Here is a 21,776-nt window from a genome sequence, read left to right as displayed (position 1 = left end):
TTAATAGAATTATACAAATTATATTAATATTGTGAAACAATAAAAAAAAAATTTTTGGTTCAATACAAACGATATTTTTATTTACAAAGATTTATTCATACAAATATATTACCAAAAAATTGTTTTTGTGCTTCTAAAGCTAATTTTGAACATTACATCAACTTCATTTACATTATACGTGAGCTGCCTGGTGCAAAAAGTTTAACTTCCCGATCATGTAATTTATACAGATATGTCATTTCTTCTGACCATTTAAACCTTAATCTTTCACTTTCAGATTTCCAATAAACAGCAAGTTTCCCAGATATTTCTCTTGACTGTCCAGTTTCTAATGGACGCACAACAATGACAAGATCAGCGGAATGCTTCAATACATTAGCTATTATGTTTGTCTCACAAAATTCAAGTGAGGAATCAAAAACATGACTGGTAACACAGAGAGTTAAAAGTGGTTCGTCGTTAATAAATGACCTTATACACCTTATAAAGTACCAAATATCTTGAACGTTCAATCCTACATCAAACAAATGACTCAAATCATCAATGATTAAATATACTTTTTGTTCTGACATCTCTTTAGCTTTAGATATACATTCATCTTTAATAATTTGCACCAGTTGATTCACCAGATGCGTACTTTTATTAGTAATATCAAATTCAAGATTTTCTTTGATATTATCAGAATTTTGAAGGTGAATATTTTTAGATATTACTTTCAAAGGCTCAATAACATTGACAGTATTATTGAGATCTTTTTTCAAATTGTAACCCAACTTCATTCCAACATTATGAAAATGACCAAAGGTATTGTGAAATAAAACCAGGTTCAGCATATGATTTTTTTCTTTACAGTGAGCTATAATTGCTTGTAAAACAAAGTTAGCATCAGACTGGTGATGTTCTTCTATGAAAATTAAACTACCGCTTGTAGTGGCTTTATTAATTCCTATGGCTTCTCGTATTTCTTCCATGGTAAAATAATTGTCAATAAACAAGATTAACACAGATGATAGTGAATTTTAATCGTGATACACTCACGAACTTTGAAGTTCGCCACCCACGTGTTTCTATCAATTCTGCTGTTGTATCTTATGATATTTCAACTATCCACTGAATAACTGCAGGCAGTAGGCACACGCGTACCTACTATGCTATGATGACTATGCTGACTGCTGTTAACTGTACACATTACCAGCCTCCGGACCAGGCCACACAACCAACCTTTAATACAGACGTACCTTCATCAGAGCGACTCATTCCATCCTTGTTCCACGCATTCTGCAATCTGCACACGTCATTCGACAAATCGCCACACGAGTTCACTACCACACTAGCGACGTTTTCATCGGCGTTCCGGCGGCATTTCGTAGCTCTGCACGAGCTGCAGTTTTACTGACGGATTGTTTAATTATTTTTTGCCCTTCTAAGTCGTATAACAACTTCGACAATCATGGCCAAGTTCGATTTAACAAGCCTTATTGGTTTGTACCTTGATCGGCATCTTATCCTGCCTCTTTTTGAGTTCCTCAGTGCGAAAAATGTAAGCAGTAAAACACACCCATCTACTTGGTTATTTTGAACATGTGGACAGAATTTTTGGTTAACATAGTTAACTGCCACCACAATTTTTAAATAATTAAAATTAAAATGAAGCGATAACATTTTTTTTACTAACTTATTGATAATGAAACATTGTTTAACTGGTCATTGTTAACATTTAATATTTTTCTTTCAACAGAATTTTGATGAAAATGAGCTGCTTCAAGCTAAGCTTGATACGCTTAGTAAGACCAACATGATAGATTACTTGATTGATGTTAAAAAGCAAGTATATCCTGATATTGATGTGCCAGAGGTATGTATTTAGTTTCTTGAAAGCTTTACTTTGCACCATGCTACAATATCATTTTTTTGTGCACAGGAGATGAAAGCTCGAAGACAGGAGATTTTAACTGAATTACAACGCTTACAAGAAAAAAATAAAACTGTTCTTCAACTGATTAATGATGAAAAATTAATGAAAAAAATGGAAAGCATGCGAGATTCAAAGACTCTGATTAAATTTCTGTCTGAAGAAGCAGATGTAAGTTCTTTTAATACTAATTTTAGTTTATTTTTAATAATTTTACTTCTTATTTTAGTTCCGGATAGAAATGATGGATGATCACGTAAAACTTGCAAAATACACTTATGAGTGTGGAAATTATCAAGTATCTAGCTCATATTTGTACTTTTACATGTTGGTTTTCCCAACTTCAGATAAGGTTTGTGCAAATCAAATTATAATAGGAAATTTAAGCAACATCATCATTAATCTTTAAATCTTTTTCTAGAATTATTTGAATGCTCTATGGGGAAAATTAGCCTCTGAAATTCTTACACAAGAATGGGATACTGCTCTTGAAGACATCAACAAAGTCAGAGAGTACATTGATAACATGGGAAATAGTAATCCTCCACAAGTTTTGCAACAAAGAACTTGGTTAATTCATTGGAGTCTTTTTGTTTTTTTCAATCATATTAAAGGCAGAGACATGATTATTGACATGTTATTGTACCGACCTCAGTAAGTTGCTAATATAATTAGAAGTTTAAGTAAATGAAAAGTGCTTCGGTTGTAATTATCAAATCTAATTTCATTTCAGCTACTTGAATGCTATTCAAACATCTTGCCCACATGTTCTTCGATACCTGGCAGCTGCAGTTATTGTAAACCGTTCTCGAAGATCAGCTTTGAAAGACCTTGTTAAAGTCATTCAACAAGAATCATACACTTATAAAGATCCCATCACTGAGTTTTTGGAACATTTGTACGTTAATTTTGATTTCGATGGTGCAAGACAGAAGTTGCAGGAATGTCAAATTGTTTTGTGTAACGATTTCTTCCTCATTGCTTTACTAAATGAATTTGTAGAGAATGCAAGACTTATGATTTTTGAGACTTTCTGTCGTATCCATCAATGCATAAGTATCCAGTAAGTATAGATAATTTTTCAGAGCAAATTTACTTGAACCAGGCTCAGTTTTAAATGTTTCTTTTTCCTATAAGGATGCTTGCAGAAAAATTGAATATGGAAGTTGATCTTGCTGAGTGCTGGATTGTGAATTTAATTCGTAATGCCAGACTTGATGCAAAAATAGACAGTAAGTTAGGACACGTAGTTATGGGTGGACAGCCAGCATCACCTTATCAACAACTTGTTGAAAAAATCGAAACTTTAAGTGTAAGAAGCGAAGCCTTAGAAAATTTAATTGAACGCAAAGTTAAAGCAAAAACTCAAGATACAAACGCAGTGAACTGGAATTATAATTAAGGTAAATATATAATTGTATGATTAGAATAAAATCTCAATTTTTTTTTAATCCTGAGCATTCATTTTTTTTGTTTCAGTGTTGCTGCTTTTTGAAATTTTGCAATATTTAGCCCAGGCTACGTCTTTTTACATAATCTGTTTTAAATTTGTGTACATTATCATTTATTTAATCACTCAAAAGTGGTCAACATAAGTGATTTCTTCAGTATAAAAAATAATAAAGAGACTTCAAGTGTATAAAAATATTAATTGTTTTATATCATTCATTTATAATTACAAATTATACATGTAAACTTCCAAGGACTTTTTAACTATTATCCATTATCTATCATTCATGACAGTGAATAAACTTAAGATCAAACATTCATTCAATACAATATAATTCAAAATCTTAATTTTACCCGGAAGTACATTTTACAAACATAAGGTTTTGATTAAACTACAGTATCAATCATCTCTAGTGCTTTATTTTTGTTAATAGAGGTATTGGTAAAAAGTTCTTGACTAATTGCTGCTCCTGTGTAGTTGATCAATATGCCTGTTTGTAAGGAAAAATATCAATCATCAATCTGAAGTGAAATATTAAATTATTTTTGTATAAAAGAAGAAAATGAAGATACCGGTCGATGGGCTGATACTTCCACTCTGTTGATTTTAAATAATCTAGTTCTTTCCTTAAATTTTGAACTCTTTTTTGATGCAGCTCATTGTTGATGTGTTTGTGATGTCTGTCAACAACTAATTCAGCTTTGATTCTGTTCATAAATTTAACTGTACTTGATGGCTTTTCAGAAGATTCAGAATCTTCCATTCTTTGATTATTAGTTGAAGTCAAATTTGGCGTGAGTCCAGACGAATTCATACTGCTTTTTTCCTTTTGTTTTGTTTTTTACAATCGATTCAACTTTTGCATGCACCTCACTTCAGTTTAGGACAAAAATTATTCACGGTCGTTACGGTACTAAAAAATAGTAAAAACTTTTAACTAAATTTGATGTTAACTATGCAATAAGAGATATTAAAAAGTACATGCTATCAAAAAATCATAAATAAAATTTATTTTCGGCTTTCATTGACGCGAGCAAACGTAACCTATTAAATGTAAACAGTATTATTTCTATTTTCTACAATTGATTTTGATTTGAATTCAAACAGATTCTAAAACTTAGTGATCTTTCAACAGATTAAAATTGAAAATTTATCCAAAACTCTGACCTTGAAAAAAAAATGAAAAAATCAACGGGAAGTGGAAATAAAGGCAAAAATCGAAATAAAAAAGAACCAAAAGCTCCTAACAAGAAACCTTACGGATTTTGTTGCGATGAAAAACGTGACCCACAACTTCCTCAACCTCCGAGCGATCCTACTCTTGATACTGTTATTCTCGATGCTGCTGGGCCAAATTTACGACTGCGGATCGAGGAAAAGGATAAGGTTTATGCTCCACCACCTCGTAAATTAGTGTCAAATCATGCGCGCGGACGAAATGCTACTTAAATTGATGTATAACATAATGAAAGAAAAACAGTTGTAAATAAAAAAAAGACGGAAACTAGAAATCAGTTTTTTACAGAAATTTTATTATCAAAATTCGATTTGCGCAATATATAAAGTCAAAATTGATCTCGTCTTATTATTGTAACATAAATGGCCATAACAATTATAGGTACATTTTATCTCGTGATATACCATTGATATATGTTTAATTCGATGATAGAATTAATTATTTACTTGTACAGATTTTAATACACAAAATCAAGATATATTAACGATCATTTATATTTTATGATTTTATGAAATAAATACAAGTTGGAATTTCTATCAGACTAACGACTTCAAAGTATGAAAAAATTACGTGAGCAATTGACAATTTTTTCATACTTGTTCTCATGATGTTTAATAGAAAATATATTATTTATTCACCTTTTTTGAACATGCACTCAACGAATGAATTTAATGGTAATTAAATATTTAAAAAATAAAACCATTATGGCACTATGGTTAAAAAAAATAAAAATTAATTCGCACCAATTTTTATCAACAACTAAAAAATAAAAATTTTCTTAGTGTTTCAGATCGAGCTATCGCTATTCGTTTTTAATTAAAATTGGTAGATTTATCATAGTTACCGTTTTACTCTTTGGCAGTAACCTTTCGATATTATTATTAATAGCACTTATTTATCTACAACAGTCGAAGGCTTCTTTTACTCGAAAAGGTTTCTTGCGAAAAAAATGATTAATTTATAAAACTCAACAATTCGCGTTTAATCATTGAAACCTCTCATGGAGTATTTTTCGAAGACTTTGCAATATTTCTCGCTACTATTTTAATAGAACTATGAAATTAGAAAAAAAAATTACATACATATGAAAAATAAGTAGTCTCTTAATATCTACTACTTTTGGATGTAACAATGATTTTTATCAAGTAGAATGGGGAAAACATTATGAAAATCTCTCATTAATTTAACAATAAAGCAAATCAAAATTTGGAATGAATGCCATGATAAGAAAATAAGATCTAGGCTTAACTAAGAATTTTCATACTTTTTTGGGGACGAACAACGGATGAAGCAAAATTTTCCGAATAAAAATTTTCGGAATCGTCTTAAATTAAAACTATTTCGAAGTCTCCACCTGTCAAACAGATAGAGAGATTGGTCTTTTTTCGTGAATAATTGGAGATCGAACATTAAGGCTTGGAATAATGAGCATTAATAGACGAATTTTGACTGGTGAATGGGCCATCATTACCAATTATTGATGTTTCAATAGAAGCTAAGCTGCTGCTTGCAGTTCCAGAATCTCCGTGTGATGATGATTGATCTTCAATTGGATAATGTTCGATCTCCTTTACCGATAGGCTCTGATTTATAGATCCTGGAAGAATTTCATTTTTATTAAAGGTTCTTTTATTAATGCTATTTGTAAATGAACTTTCGACTGATTCTTCGAAAATTTATTTGCATTTTTGATACTTTTGACTTACCCCTAACGCAATCGGATTTAGTTCACTGTCAACAGTTTGTTGATCTGCGCCTGAGTGAAAAGCACTATCAATGGATGTATTCGATGACGCTTTCGCTTGACTTTCAATCAACAAGTCAACAACGTCACGGTGATTGCATGTGTAAAGCGTTATGAGAAGTGGCTGCTCTTGATCGCTAGGTTTGTCACTTAGGTACTTATAGTCAAATTCAGCATTTCCATCATTAGCCAACACTTTTAATTTTTCTTGCGCTGATTTAGAATCGATGTTATTGGGTAGCTTCAGACTACAAAATTGTGCAAGAGGCGGTAAATTTTTAAGTTCATCGGGTAGTTCACGTAAATCCTCTTTAGTAACTTTAGAAAAGTTTCCATAATCTATGAAAAATACCGATATACATTTCGGATTACACAAAGATACTTTTCCTCTGTACCACTGATTATCTACATGATATTTAGCCGCTAAAATTTGACCCACTTCAATTTTTTCAACAGGCTTAAATTCAGAAGCATGCATCATCTTTTCCCTCATAATTCCTTCGTCTTCATAAATTCGTCTATCGTGAATATAGAAAGCTGAAGGTGTAATCAAATAACTTATAGCACAAACTCCTGATTGATCATGGCCAATTGGTGATGGTCTAGTCTCTAGAATAGAATCTGATTGAATTTCGGACTCATCTAGTTCTTTAACGATTTCATTTTCAACTGGTTCTTCACATAGTTCTAGGAGTTCCAAAGACACATCACGACCATCCATTGTTAACTTAACTACGGATGTTTCACCTTCTTTGAGAATGTGGAGCATAAAAATGGTTGAGCCACTATTAGCCAATTTTTCGAATTTTTCATTTACATCTTTCGGCCAATTCTTCACACCGTCCGGCTTAGCTAACGAACATTTACGCGCAAGTGAGATTTCATTGGCGATATCATGAGGAATTTTACGAACATCCTTGCTAACTCCTGAATTTCCATAATCAATATAATTAACCAAAGTACCGTCATCCGTTTCTTCGATAACTTTGGCTCGATAGTATTGTTCATCCAACGGGAAATGAGCAGCCACCAAAGAGCCTGGTTTTGGATTGATTTCTTTATCAAAAAATGGAGCTGTAAGAAGTCGATCTTCCATAATTTTGAGATTACTCGAGTATTTGTCTTCTTGAAGCCAAAATTCGTCCACAGATTTTACAAAACTGACGAAGGAAGCTTGAGAATCGAGCGGCGTTTCATCTTCTTCTTCTGCCTCTTCTTCTATGGCTGGATTGTGCTGTTCCGGACTAATTACACGTTGAGCTTCATTTTGTTCTATGAGACATTGACAACAACTTCTTTCATCAACAAGTACATCCATTATCACAGGGTGATCATTAGATACAATTATAGCTTTGACGTTTGATTTATCTCTGACTAATCCACGGAAAAACGTGCAGGCCTTGTCGGTGAATTCACCATCGAATGGCAACACATCGAGCTTGCTTTCAATTGCAAAAGGTGCTATGGCCTCCCAGCTATTAGGAAGTTTTTTAATACGATTTTCAGTACCCTCGATAGCATCAGTCATACCAAAGTCGATAAACCGAACAACTTTGAGCTCCGGATGTGGATCAATTACCTCAGCTCGGTACCATAACTGGTCGAGACTATGCTGAACAAGACAGAGTGACTTCATTTCGAGACGTTCAGTGATTAATTCACAGCTATTTGATAATATCTGCAGTTGACTTTGCATAGTTTCAATAGCCTTCAGTTCTTCGTTCCTCTGAATCCAAAAGTGTCCAGGATTATCGATGTGGGATACGTGTATGTCGTACACATTTCCGGGTTGCATTTCATCGACGGTATGCTTTGGTAAAACATTCTCTTCTTGTTCATCCTCTGTTACCGTATAAGACTCGAGCGCTTCGCTAAGTTTTTTTCCTTCAAGATCGACAAAGTCTGCGATCCAACGACGATTAATGTTATGAAGAGTTACTTTAAATTGCTTTCCTAGCATGAGAGGCTCAAGAGCCTTGCATTGGGCACTGCTTTTGCCATGTAAAACGGTTTTTAATGAGACTTCAAGACCTAGCTGATGTATAACATGAAAACGTGCGTCCAGGTAACGCAATTGTTCGATTTGAATATCTTCGATGTTACCGTAATCGACAAGTAAAACAGTAACCGTTTGATCGAATACGTCAATGACTTGAACGCGGTACCAATTGCCGTCGCTACTTAAACCGGCATATAATGTGCCAGGTCTAGGCATCATTGGTGATGTTGCCCCAAGTTGAGAGTAGTAGGCATACATTGAATCGAGCAGTCTCTGCTCTAAATGTGAATCGCTTATTCGTTGAATCCAAATACTCTGTGAGTGGTTGATCCAGGTAACAGTGACTTCATGAGAATTTTCAGTGATAGGTAAAGATGCTATAGGCATGACATTTTCACTTTTTTGATTTTCATACATTTTGATCGTTACGCCACTTTCGTCAAATAGACGCACATCAAGACTGAAAAATAAAAATCATCGTAAGGCAAATTCATATTCGATAAATAATAAACTTTGAGCACTCCAAATTATTCTTATTACCTATTTTCTTTCACTTTTTCAACAACTATTAAAACTGTTTTTCCTAGACAGGATCCACGGAAGGATTCGTCGTTGTCAACTGATTCCGGCACATCGAGAAGTTTGCATTCTACAGCTTGATATTGCATCGAAGTTAACGGCGAGGGCATTTTCATCATCTGTAAGTTATCAAACAATCCATTAAGAATTTAGATAATTTATTGTTTAAAAGGATTTTTCATGTTTTCAATTAGTTATGGAAATCAGTTCACTTATACAAGTAATTAGTTATTAAGCCTAGTATGTTGTTATAGTTTCATTATATTGTTGTTATATTCCAGCATTAGGTTCGGCATTATTTTGAAGTCACACAAATGTATTCTAATTTTTTAACTCACTCTATGTAACGCAATACTTTCAAGTTCCCCAGTATCTATGAATCTAATTATAGATTCAGATTTTGAGTCATCTATTATGACCCCTCGTTTCCATTTTCCCTCACATTCAATAATACAGCCAGAACCAATAAATTTTTCACATTTTAACAGCCTGGACATTTCCTGACATTAACAAATTTACAAGGAAAGTTTGAAAAACTCGAATATTAAATCGTAGCAATCAAATATTATTCTAAAGACATTTTGCACACTTATAAAAATTGTTTGAATGATTCAACCTACCCCTGGATTCACTGTAGACATAAATGTATCAATTCTTGCTTGACACATTTCAGCAGAATACAACTGAATATGAAACTTGCTAACAGATTCAATACTTGAAATTTTTACTAGTAATGTTTGTCCTTCAAGAAGCTTGTAATCCACAGTAGGAAAAGTATTCTTCACGCTATTTTCTAGATAAATTCAAAGTAAAATGGATGATTAATATTTCAGATTTTTCAAATCAAATGTGAAATATGTACTAACTATCTTCCAAATTGAATGATGTTTCGGAACTTTCTGGTACGTGTCTAGCTATTCCTCTTTCAACCAAAATATCAGCAACATCTTTATCATCTGATTGTAAAGAAATGCCGTATTTGTTATTTTTCAAGTAGTGGAAAACAGTGCCAAGTTTTTCTCCATCAAAAAGATCTTCTAAATTTACAGAAGACCAAGAGGTTCCTGTTGCTGGCTTTATTCCCACTAGACAGCATTCAATGGCTTGTTCAGGTAAAGAAGTAAATTTCTTTTCTGCACGATATATCTTATCCAAATGGACGTCAGCTGTATCTCCATAGTCAACAAATTTAACTTTGCAATTTCCGGTCTTATTAGCAGCTGTAACTATGGTTGCGCGGTAGAAAATATCATCGATCGGATTTTGAGCAATAACAGAGTCACCAGCCTAAATATTTTAATATGTATAATTGATAAATATTTTTCATTGACTACAAATATAAATAAATATAAATACCTTTAATGCTTCTCTGTAAGGTTCCTGATCTTGGGGATAGTTTGATTGAAGCTCATCCATCATGGATTTAAAATTTTCTTGATGTTCAAGTAATTGGTAATAAATACTATCTGGACTATCATACCAAGTATACAATAAATCATATTTTTGTTTTAAATCAATTTCAATTTTGCTCCACTTTTGTTCTAGAGGAGCATAATCAAAAGATGCAGTAATTTTTTCACCAAGAACTGTTAATCCAGAGTTTTTGTTACGGAGAATATTTTTTTCTTTAATCAAATCAGCACTCCCAGAAAACAGTTCATTAACCACTTTTTCAGTTTTATTCTCTTTCAAAAGCACTAAATAGTGCCCGTTATCTTCGGAAATAAACTCAGCTTCAAGATTTTTATTTTCAATTGCCCCAACCAAAGCATCTGATTCTTCTGGTGACCAAGTTGATTTACATGGACAAAACAGTTTGCAATGCACAGCTTGAGCTGGAAGCTTCACAATTTCTGGATCTATTTCTTGTAATTTATCAAAACTTACTGCTTCAAAATTTCCGTAATCAACAAAATGAACTGTAGCTGTATTTGAAGAGACAGATTTAATAACTGCTCTGTACCAATTTTTATCTTCTGAGTATTGAGCTACACATTGAGTATCAGGAATAATATTTGCCACTTTTAAATGCTAATGAAAAAAAGTTTGTTTTTAAATGAGTAGATCTTTTTTTATTTTTTAGCAATTGTGATCTATCACATTACCTTTTGCGCATTCTTGTATATATCCGCTATTTTTCGACTGATTGGTGTTAATTCAATGTTATCCGGACAAAGGTGAACATAAAAGTCAGAAGGATCGGTATAATAGATAAGCTCACAGTTTTTAACGGCTCCAACTGTTATGTTAGGAGAAGGAATTTTGAAAATTGGTGTAGATGTCATGCAACGGTCCACTTTCTGTTTCGGTAGAGAATCTTCATCTGTATTCCAATCATTAATGGGTAGTTGGGAGTCTGGATCATGACTGCTTTCACTTTTTTTATCTGAAAAATAATAATAATATGACAAGTCAAATACAATTGAAGTTTTATTAATGTTATGTATGCACTCGCACACAAACCATTGGAGAAGTTATTTTGCTGAATGACTTTTACGTATTTTGCTTTCTCAAAAAGATTTTGATTACTGGATGGAAAAGTACCTTGTTGAATCTCTTCATTACTGCAATTTTGATTGGAAAACCTTCGGTTTTGATTATCCCATGAGTGCTCCGAAATTTTATCTGAACTATTGTCTCTACTTATTGATTGAAATCTGTTTACTTCATTATTGCCTTGGCTGTCATTTCGGAATCGAGTATTGTTTGAACTTTCTACTGAACCAGCTCGACCGCGATTGTTTTGAGTAACGTTAGAAAAGTTAAACCCAGCTTTGGGAAACCGATTATCAGCACGTAGCTCATTTTCGTTATCCTTGCTAAATTTGTTATCATACATTCTTTCAGTAATGGGTCTGTTGTAAGATTGTCCTTGTGGATCTTCTCTATTCCAATTTCCATTTCGATTGCTGCAAAAATAAAATAAATTATTAACACTTTTACCATAACATTTTTTTTTAACTATGCAATGTATATTGTTCTAGTATATGTTGAAACCATAACCTTTTTCATTATTAGTGACAAAAGCTAAGCATTATTTTATTAAAAGATTAAATATTGTCATTAATATTTATGCAATGAATCACAAAGTGCCATTAAACTTTTTAATGTAAATAGTAAATAGCAATTAATCAATATATCAATAAAAGTAAAAACAAAAAAAAAAAATTAAATATAAGCAGAAAAAATTGAGCTTTAAGCGTTGTTTCATTTGTGGGCATGTATCATTTACCATGTTTTTAGATTTTTATTCTTAACAGTCTGCTTTTGAAACCGCAACAATTGCATTTGCTCGTCTTTCCTGAGATTTATCAATTTGATCATTAATTATTAAATATTATCAATTATACTCAAAATATTATTTATAATTTTAAGAATGCTTTACTATCAAACTGGTATTAGGAAATCGTTTATATTAATTAAAGTTTGCCTTACTTTTTAGCTGGAAGTGGTTTGTATTGCAGTTGGTTACTTTTCTCAATATGACGTTTAGTAACTTCATGGGATTTGATGGTTTCAGCAATATTGTTGGTTATTTTATGAGTGACTTTATCAAATTCAAATAAATCAACAATATTAGTATTGTTGGAATTATCTACTAATGACAGTACTAAGCGTTGTTCAAGTGCAATTTTTTCAAAAATTTTTGTCACTTCTCGATTCATAGGTCCTGATAGTAGTCCATTTAAACCACATTTAATAGCTTGTCTTGGGCACATTTTCACCAATTCTGAAGGTATAACTCTCAAGTTATCACAATGGACTATTTCTTCATTTCCAAAATCAACATAAACCACCCTGAATTTATTATCATCTACTCTAGCAAGCATGCATGCTCTATACCTGGAAACAAGATTTGAATTGAAAATGTAGTTAATTAATATTTTATTTTACTTTTTTTTTTTAAAGCATTTTTACCAGACTTTATCAAGATCATATAAAGCCATGCAAGGCATTTTGGCATGTATTTGATCATTTGCTATTCGCTGCGCTGTTTGAGCAGCTTTATCAACTTTAGTCATTACTTCATCCAACAACTGTGCATCTTTATCATATTGTACGTAAAACTTCAATGTTGATTCGATGTAAGGAACAAAAACAGTTACTTTCTGACCATGTTCTAATGGTTTTGGTTCAGGATAATCCACAGTACACAAATCTGGGAAAACACTCATCAATTTATTTTTGACATTTTCTCCATCTACTAATAATTCACAATATTGGATCAACGGTGTCATAGGGCCCTTGCATACTTTGAGTTTCAGTTTCTGATCATAAACTAATCCTGTAAAGTAATCTTTAAGATCTTGAGTCAGAGTCCAATCACTACATCCACTGAGACTAAATCTAATTGAATATACAGTAGGTGTGACAAATTCCTCAGAGATTTGATAAATATCATTAAAGGACAAAACTGCATCAAATCCATAGTCGACAAAATGTACCTGAAATAAGTAGTTTTAAAAATTTTCCATAGAACGATCAAAGAATAAAGTGTAATTTATCAAGATTTTACTTTGCACGTTGTGTCCCCAGGTGAATTCAAGACAACTCTGCAAATTTCTTTAGTTCTAGGTTTAACTCCCAATGCAACTAAACCAGCGATCGGTGGTTCTTGTAAATGAAGATGGTTTTGCGAGTTGATTTTTTTCATCATTGCTTGCAACTGGGGCAAATGATGCGCTAATTGCACAGAAAATTTGGACGGTCCATCGTCTACATGAGAAATTTTTCCATCATGAATTGAGCCAATTTCCAACAAACTAGCTTTGAAGGAATGATTTTTTGTGCTTCGTGAAGAATTTTCAACCGTTATATTTGTTTGGCTCAATTGTCTTGCATTAGTCAAAGTCATGATTGGTGGTAACTTGCAAAATGGGCTGAAATTAAATAACAAATTTAGGAAATTGTTGTGAAAATTGTTGTTTAAAATAGTATAAATATGTAAGTGTGTTATTTTATTGTCACACCTGTACACAGCCATTTGTCTATTCACTAGAGATTCACTAAAATCTTGCCTCAAGAGTTCAAATCTAATAGCTTTGCGAGTATCTACGTTTTGATAAACACCTTCGAATTTATTACCAACAAGAATAGTTTTAATCTGATTAACAACTTGGTCGATCCAAGAACCGCCAATTGGTCCGACATCGGCCAACACAAATGCCGTAGCCGCATCGGGTAAGTTGAAAATCAATTCAATATCTTGCGAAGCATCGGACAATCGAACATTATTAACGGGAACGAAAGTAATGTTGCCAAAGTCAATGAATTGCACCAGTATGTATCCATCAGGTCGAAAATTGAGAATTCTGGCACGAAGAAAGTCATTGTTCATAGCTTTAACGAGGCATTTTGTACGGGGTTTGGCCGCGCTCGGCGCGACGGGGATCGAGGCCAGCTCGTAATTGATCTTATTGTGCAAGGGCTCGAGCAATGCCCTTATCGACTGATATAACTTTTCATCGGTTTGAGCCCATATTCGCAAAAATTGGCCCTCAGCGTCAACGTGAGTAACCTCGAAGCGGAATGGCACATGCTCTGCGATCACCATGCTTACTACCCTGTCAACAACTGAACAGGATTTACTTAAAACACCATGAATGAGTACAAAGAAGGCGCGCACTGACACGCACGATAAGAAGCGCGACACAGGACTGTAACAGAGTAAAAGAAAATATTCGAAGCAAACACGACTGATATACTCGTCAGTGCGATTGAATGCAAGTGTAGTTTATGACTCGCTTGACAGTCGTCCTCGAACTAGCGACTTTGGCACGCATAAATCAGATCGCAGTAGCTGAGAGCTAACTGAAATCAGCCAAATGTTGTTAAGAAAGAAAGCAGCAGCACTTGAAGATTTCTAGGAAATGGCTTTTGTTTTTCTATTCTCGTAAATCTGTACATGTAGGAGCTTCACCCGATGCTTCGCATATATACGCTTATATATAGACACAAAGTTGAGTATATACACGTATGTGTACTATAGTTGTATTCATGTGTAATAAGTACATCTAGGCCGAGCTGCGAGATCTCATATTTATATTCGCGGATGCCGTACGTTAGTTGTGCGCGCAGTATAAACAGCGAAAGCTCCCCACTGACCGTGTTATCGGTGCCGAGGAATGCTCGCGGCTGACTGAGCCGTCGTCGTCGAACGACACACGCAACACATTCTCAAAGAAGGCGCGAAATTGTACGTCCTATACGTCGCTATCGCAATACGACTAACACGAGAGAAGAGAGGCAGGCGCGCTTGGCGCAGAGAGAAAAGCAAAACACGCTGCGCGACATAATCGCAAATACGGCATCGGCCAGCAGAATTTGCTCGTGCAAAAAACGTTGCTCTCGGCGCGCCGGACGTTTTATGAAATTGCGTGGGATTCTCTAAAAAAATTCGACTTACCGGTAAAGGAGAGAGTAGAGATGATTCGATTCCGTGCGAACGACGGTGTGGCGCGCTAATTTCAGTTGGACGGTTGCAGATTTGCAGTGGCTCGGCAGATGATAAACGAGGGAGCGTCAGATTCGTCAACTGTTTTCACTGTTTTTTTTTTTTGTTTTCGAGTAGCTATTGTCGGGGAGAGAACGATTTTTAATGTTGCTTCTTGAACTAAAATGTTTGATGTAGAAAGAAAATTACCTTTCCTATCGTATTATATCACACAGTTAACGATAACGAGACACGCAAGAGCGACGAATTTACAATACGGAGACGATAACAATAATACGATACGCACAGCAAATCGACGTTCGACTGATAATGAGCTCGACTGGCCGGCTAAACCTCCTTATAAAGGAAAGTCAGAGGATATACGAACTATCCGATGCAGTGGGGGTAAATCTCAACAGCCAGAACTGTATCAATGGTGTTTGTAAAACGTTGCTCGATTGGTCTTTATGTCACGAGTTCGATGGCTGGACTGAGTCCTTCGTATATATGTGTAAGGTGGATATACGTGTTGACGCTGCACGTGCATCTGAAACTGTGAGAAACAATGGCAGGCGATAATCCGTGCGCCTTTTCAAGTTCGAATAGAGTCCGTTGGTGCGACACTCGTGTGCCGAATGTCGTTTCGCAGCACATATACTGTACAAACAAACTCAAAACATCAATTGAAATTTGACCGGTTAAAAAGTGTGTGCATAAAAGAACAAGAGCCAAGCGTCGTAAGAGTCACAAACACTTGTTTATTTTTTTTAAGAGGTCGACCAAAAGTCGCGCAGTTACTCTTTTTACATAAATGCAAAATACGTCGGAAGGGTTTTCTACATCTGCATGCTAGATCTTTAGAAAATACTTTTTTGTTTTTATCGAATGTCGACTGTATAAATAAAATAATTTTGAAAATTTACATAATCAATTGACAAGGCGAATAGGCAAATTGATAAATACTTTGAACTCGCTCTCGATCGTTCGATGATAATCTCTCATTGTTATTTGTATGTACAAGTGCTCGCTAAGCCCCTCGAATATTTTTCGTGCGTACGAGTCACTGTCCATGTGACGATCCTGCACGTGAAAAAATGTTATAATCTTCTAATTTAAGTTTATTAATCAATGACAATTAGCTATGCATAAAAATGAGAGGCGATATCAAACGGAGCTTCAGAAAAAAGTCAAGGCTAGTGTGCTTAATTTAAAGATAATTGTAATTATTTACAATATACAATGATTGTGTTATTGTACATTTTTTGGTAATTCAAGGTACCTAACTATTTCTCAAAAGTACAGCTATAATCATCGAATATTATAAAGAAATTGTAATAATCCATGAAATAAACTATTGTTCGTGTTGTACTGGAAACCAGTTAATCTATCGGGTTAGTAACCTTAGAACTCAATTGCCGGTGTGAATTAGGATAGGTGCCGGTGACGCTTCAAATAGGAGCTGCGAAATAAACGAAAGACGATAATGCCAATTTGTATATTTACTTTCGGTCTGATTGGGAGCGCAAAGATAGTTTTGTTATATGGCCTGGGGCTGTTCCAACAAACGACTTTCCTTTCCTTTGCGGCCAGCGCGGATTATTCGATATCGATCATGCCGATTAATCAAATATGCAGATTCAGTCGCGAAATATATGCTCGGTATAGCCTAATTAATCAAAGCTTCAATCAGCGGCAGAATAATGCGCGACCCTTGCCCTTGCAGCTTCTCCGGCCCTAACGAGATATTCGCGCGAAATTATCATTGGAAATTATCGCTGCCAATACCGATGACGTATTTAAATGTCAGCTCCTCCAGCAGTCGGCGAGTTAACTTATACCAAAGCTGATGAATGTGAAAAAATCAATAACTTGGCCGATTGGGACCGAGCGTCGTCGCGATCGAGACTCGAAACTTATAATGCGATTTGTTCTGCTGGTCCTGGTAAAATAGCTTCGAATTAAGCCACGTTGAAAATGCCTCGATATAACGTGAAAAATTTACATTCAAAAGCTCGACGCTTCTTTGGTTTCTTTTTACCTTCGGCGCTTGCACGAAATAATTAGGAACAATTATTCCCGATCCAGGCCTACTTTCGCAGCTCTTTTTTCTAATCGATCAGTATTATCGCTGTTACTTTCTTTTCTTTTTGTCCGCACACATTTTTTTTGCGCCCGTCCACGTGCGAACGTTCAGTACAATTTTTCGCCAATCGATCGATTAACTTTTCCCTCGTGTGCTTTACTCCTCGTCTCGTCAAGTATTCATGAACTATCCTTCAAAAAGGAAGTTAAACGCTTCTAATTGCATCTACAACATTTATTTGCACATCATCTTCATAAGTTTGCTGTATCAATTGAGTTAGTAATTCGTTTGAGAATTCATCGATTGGTAAAATTCATTAATGACCTTTAAAATTTGTATTTTTTATTAGATTTGCATATGCGGGACAAATATGCGAGTCAGATACTGCACGCAGTGTGTGAACCAATTCCCCAATCAGTTATGGTATTACCAATTCTTTTCTCAATTTGACGAGTTTATTGAGTCAAAAAACATTTTTACAGCGTGTTTACATCATGCCTGAACAAATATCAATTACATTTTTATCGACTGGATCTTGGATGTTTTTTTTAATTTTATACTTTTTCCTGCTATGATTTTTCAAAATCCATTTCGTGATTCCTTCCACGCTGTTGCTTTGAATAACCGATGAAACAACTACAACTAGTCAAAAACAATATAACACAAAAGACTGTAACGATGCATTTACAAAATCGGAGTGAAAATGTGAAAAACAATTTCCAGTATTTGAAAGAAAATGAAAAGGAAATTTATTATTGAAATCTAATGTTTGTCAATGACTATTAAAATGCGACCAATTCGAAAATGTTTTTTTACCCAGGGGATTCGCGCCATATAAGCAATGGATAATAAGAAAAATGCATTCAAGAATTTTCGCTTCGTCGCAGTTCAAAATTTCCTTGCGATCTGAATTATTTCCGTTTTTTTCCTAGCTCCTCCATACGATATACTTGTTTTTTTAAAGGCACATTTTTTTTTAATGTAAATACAAAGCCAGAGATTTAGTCGAAATATTATTATGCGGCGTCCAATTTTATAGAAAATAAATAAACTTTTATCGTTTTATGACTTGTCAACGATAAAAAATTACACAAGATTTTTAAATAAATTATTTTATTGTTGAATAGAACACCGATCGAACTATAATTACATATTAATCATTTTGCTTCTTCTTAGAGGAAGCTATGCGATAGGCTCGAAAATGTGATTTGGAACCAGACGTCGGAGGAAGTGTAACTTTTGAATGAAGACACGTACCGAGACCTAGTTGGGCTTTTTCGGAAGGATATGCATGTCGCAAGAAGCGTAAAAAACGCGTAATTATTTATCAATGTAAGAAATGAATTTCCTTTTTTTAAATCTATTTATTTATTTGATATACATGAAAATACATAAAAATACATAAAAAAAATTATTGCAAATATGATTATTGTCATCGTCACGAGCCGCAGATATGAATGTATATAAAGGCAGCTTGAGTAATTATTACAAATATGATTACAGGTAAACCCCGCTATTCGTGGTTAATTCGTTTCCGAAAAACACGAATACCGAAGCAGAAAAAAGCAGCATAATTTTTTAATTTTTATTGAAGTAGTCAGTCACGATAGACCTAACAGTTGACTCATTAACCTCGAATCATGGCAATTTTTTGAGCTTTTGACCCAAATCCATTACAGTTTTATTCCTTTTTGAGCACTTATCTTTTTTACTTTTATTTGCGGGAGCCATTTTTCCAAAATTTATTTTTATAACCGCGAATAAGCGAATCCGATTCCCGCGAATCAGATATATTGTCATCGTCAAGACCCGCAGCCGCCAAGCAAATACGAAATAAATCTTCGTTCAACAGGTTGTCGATGATCATCTCACAACAGAGAATCGGCAGTCGGTAGTGTATCAATTCCATAAAAGGATCTAGGGCCCAGTCACGGAAAAATGTTCTCGATACTTTCTCGCACAGGCGCAAAGAACAAGCCTCCATAGACATTGGAGGAAGCTTACGCAATTTGTACGAGCTTGCGAACTTGTAGTCGTCCATATACGTGGGATTTTTCGCCATCTCTTCGAATAATAAATCGACCAAATCATCGACCTCCTTACTCGTCGAAGAATCCGTACTTTCGTACAATCCGTACTTGTCGAAAAATCCCATGACCTTCAGGGCGTCGTCTCGGTCCAGTTCGTAGCCTCTTTTCTCGAGCAGTTCGGCAATGGCCAACAGGCCAGTCGCTGCAGTCAGTTTAGTTAAAGAAGGACTATTGACATAATCTTCATACCGATCTTCAGAGAATCTACGACAAAGAGTACGATCGATGTCCTCGAACCTATCAGAGTCACTTGCAGTCGGAAAAACGAAGCCGGACACGTTAGCGCCATGAATCAGCAGAGTCTTGACGGCCAGCGGATTGCAACTTGCCACGGCCCATTCCAGCGGTGTTCGACTCAAATTGTCCCGGGCGTCGATCCCCACCGTCTGCTGCTTTTTTTTGTTTACTCTGAAGAATAGCTCCATCATGTCGCCCTGGATGTCTATCCTGGCAATGAGATGCAGAGGTGTCAATCCTTCCGCATTGGCCACAATAGGATGGGCTCCTATTCTCAACAACCATTCAGCCACCTCGTCGTTCCCTTCCCTTAGAGCTAAATGTAACGGTCTGTTACCCAAATTGTCTTGGGGGTCGATCTGCACAGTCTGTTGCATGTCTTTGTTGATTTCAAAAAATAGCTGCATCGCTAATAAATCGCCCGTCTTGGCCATCTTATGTAGAGGTGTCAGTCCTTCTGCATTCGCTGAATTAGGATCGGCGCCTCTTCTCAGCAGTGATTCGACGACCATCATGTGTCCGGCCTTCAGAGCCAAGTCCAATGGTGTGTCCCCCCACTTGTCCCACGCATTGACTTTTACAACCTGATTGTTTTCTTCGCTGACCTCGAAGATTGTTTCGATCCACTTGTCGTAATCGTCGTTGAAAGTAGAGTGATAAAGTCTCTTGCAAATAATATGAATAGGCGTCGATCCTTCCTTGTTAGTCAAATTCGGACTGGCGCCGTTTTCCAGCAGCACTCGAATAATCTTTTTTGTGTCTTTGATTTTGAAACAATTGGCTACGACATAGAGCAGCGGTGGACCAACTGATGATTTTGGCGCAAGGTAATCGGGATCCTGTCGATGCTCGAGGAAATTCTCCACGATATCATAACAGTAAAACTCGCAAGCCACATGGAAATGACTCAGGCCGGACTCGTTCGTGTAATTTACGTGGAATTTGTCGTAAATTTCGAAAAGTTTTTCCAACACTCGGAAATAGAATCCCCTAATATATATGTTCCGGCATTCAACTATCTCGTGTATTGCTGTGGTACAACACAACAGTGGCTTACCGTTTTCGTCCAATTCAGGCTCGTCCCTGTAGCCGCTGCGAGCAACAAACTCAACGATTTTTAAACACCAAGATGACTTGAGGCTTGATACGAGAAGCAAGTCCATCTCTTGCTTTGTAAAAATGTCGTGCAAATTTGGAAGTTGTTCCTTCCAATCTTTTATTAAGTATCCCCACTGATTGATAACAATGTCTCGATGTTTTTCAAATGTCAAATTAAAATATTTTTTTAACCTCTTCAACTTTTCTAAGTCTGACGGCTCCATGTGCTTGTCGACTGTGTCACCTCCACCTTCAGAACTTTTGCCGGATTCGTCATTTGACGAAGACATTGTTTTTAGCTGTAAAATATTTTTAATGTAAAAAATAATGTAAAATATATTTTTTCACTGCTTACACTGCGACGTTACAACACGTACTGGCTATATGCATGCGCTACGATCTATGTACAGAGAATAAAAAACACATGGGCGAAGCGAGGGGAGCTGTGTACAGAGGCGACTTAAAAGTGAAAGCTTCCAACGTAATTGGGTCCACTCGCGCATCAATAATAATAATGGCACACAGCTAGGCCATAGGCAACGCCCCTACAACGCTGCTCTTTTACTTTCTAATCGTAATACTAATGAATCCGATCTATCCATTGCGTATCGTGAGAAAATTACAGAGATATACGACGGTAACAGAAACGTTGCATTAGGCTCCTTTTACTTAACTTAGATGCAACAAGAATGATGCAATACCACACGTTGGGCATCAATCATACCAATTCCGAATTGACCTTTGCTTTCTTTGGCTTAAAATATATTCGTTTATTGATTTCATACATTTTCGGAGTTTGGTAAATATAGGGAAAATAATATACGCATGCACGTATTGCTTCCTAATCGAGGAAGCTCTGTGATGGTTCCAAAATCGACTTTTATCAATTTTTGTTTTTGATATATTCCGACTAC

General features: G+C 35.2%; 3 protein-coding genes across 5 annotated transcripts; 1 reads left to right on the top strand and 2 right to left on the bottom strand.

Moving 5' to 3' along the window:
- Nucleotides 1-71: 71 nt before the first annotated feature.
- LOC106648025 (elongator complex protein 6) lies at nucleotides 72-1,262 on the bottom strand. The gene has a single exon (XM_014364657.2). The coding sequence runs from the start codon at nucleotides 969-971 to the stop codon at nucleotides 168-170; it is 804 nt and encodes a 267-aa protein (XP_014220143.1). The 5' UTR covers nucleotides 972-1,262; the 3' UTR covers nucleotides 72-167.
- Nucleotides 1,263-1,352: 90 nt separating this feature from the next.
- LOC106648024 (eukaryotic translation initiation factor 3 subunit E) lies at nucleotides 1,353-3,559 on the top strand. Its single transcript, XM_014364656.2, has 8 exons — nucleotides 1,353-1,540; nucleotides 1,739-1,855; nucleotides 1,922-2,083; nucleotides 2,142-2,264; nucleotides 2,334-2,566; nucleotides 2,646-2,975; nucleotides 3,050-3,315; nucleotides 3,392-3,559. Exons 1-7 carry the CDS (start codon nucleotides 1,451-1,453, stop codon nucleotides 3,312-3,314), a joined length of 1,320 nt encoding a protein of 439 aa, XP_014220142.1. The 5' UTR covers nucleotides 1,353-1,450; the 3' UTR covers nucleotide 3,315; nucleotides 3,392-3,559.
- A 1,314-nt stretch (nucleotides 3,560-4,873) lies between these two features.
- LOC106648011 (maternal protein tudor) lies at nucleotides 4,874-15,853 on the bottom strand. Of its 3 annotated transcripts, XM_014364630.2 has the most exons (13): nucleotides 15,565-15,853; nucleotides 15,328-15,492; nucleotides 13,438-13,801; nucleotides 12,840-13,366; nucleotides 12,357-12,764; nucleotides 11,385-11,830; nucleotides 11,027-11,307; nucleotides 10,278-10,952; nucleotides 9,788-10,208; nucleotides 9,542-9,714; nucleotides 8,883-9,040; nucleotides 6,306-8,802; nucleotides 4,874-6,196 (listed from the first exon to the last, which is right to left on the bottom strand). In XM_014364630.2, exons 3-13 carry the CDS (start codon nucleotides 13,774-13,776, stop codon nucleotides 6,188-6,190), a joined length of 5,934 nt encoding a protein of 1,977 aa, XP_014220116.1. In that variant the 5' UTR covers nucleotides 13,777-13,801; nucleotides 15,328-15,492; nucleotides 15,565-15,853; the 3' UTR covers nucleotides 4,874-6,187. The 3 variants fall into 3 exon arrangements, with proteins under 3 accessions (XP_014220116.1, XP_014220114.1, XP_014220115.1); XM_014364628.2 differs by lacking the exons at nucleotides 15,328-15,492; nucleotides 15,565-15,853 and adding an exon at nucleotides 13,892-15,047; XM_014364629.2 differs by lacking the exons at nucleotides 15,328-15,492; nucleotides 15,565-15,853 and adding an exon at nucleotides 13,892-15,047 and having other exon boundaries at nucleotides 11,466-11,830.
- Nucleotides 15,854-21,776: the final 5,923 nt, after the last annotated feature.

The sequence above is a fragment of the Trichogramma pretiosum genome, unplaced genomic scaffold (assembly GCF_000599845.2).
Source record: "Trichogramma pretiosum strain Unisexual culture from Peru unplaced genomic scaffold, Tpre_2.0 scaffold51, whole genome shotgun sequence".
Classification (NCBI taxonomy): Eukaryota; Metazoa; Arthropoda; class Insecta; order Hymenoptera; family Trichogrammatidae; genus Trichogramma; species Trichogramma pretiosum.
This window is presented reverse-complemented; position numbering and strand designations above follow the sequence as displayed.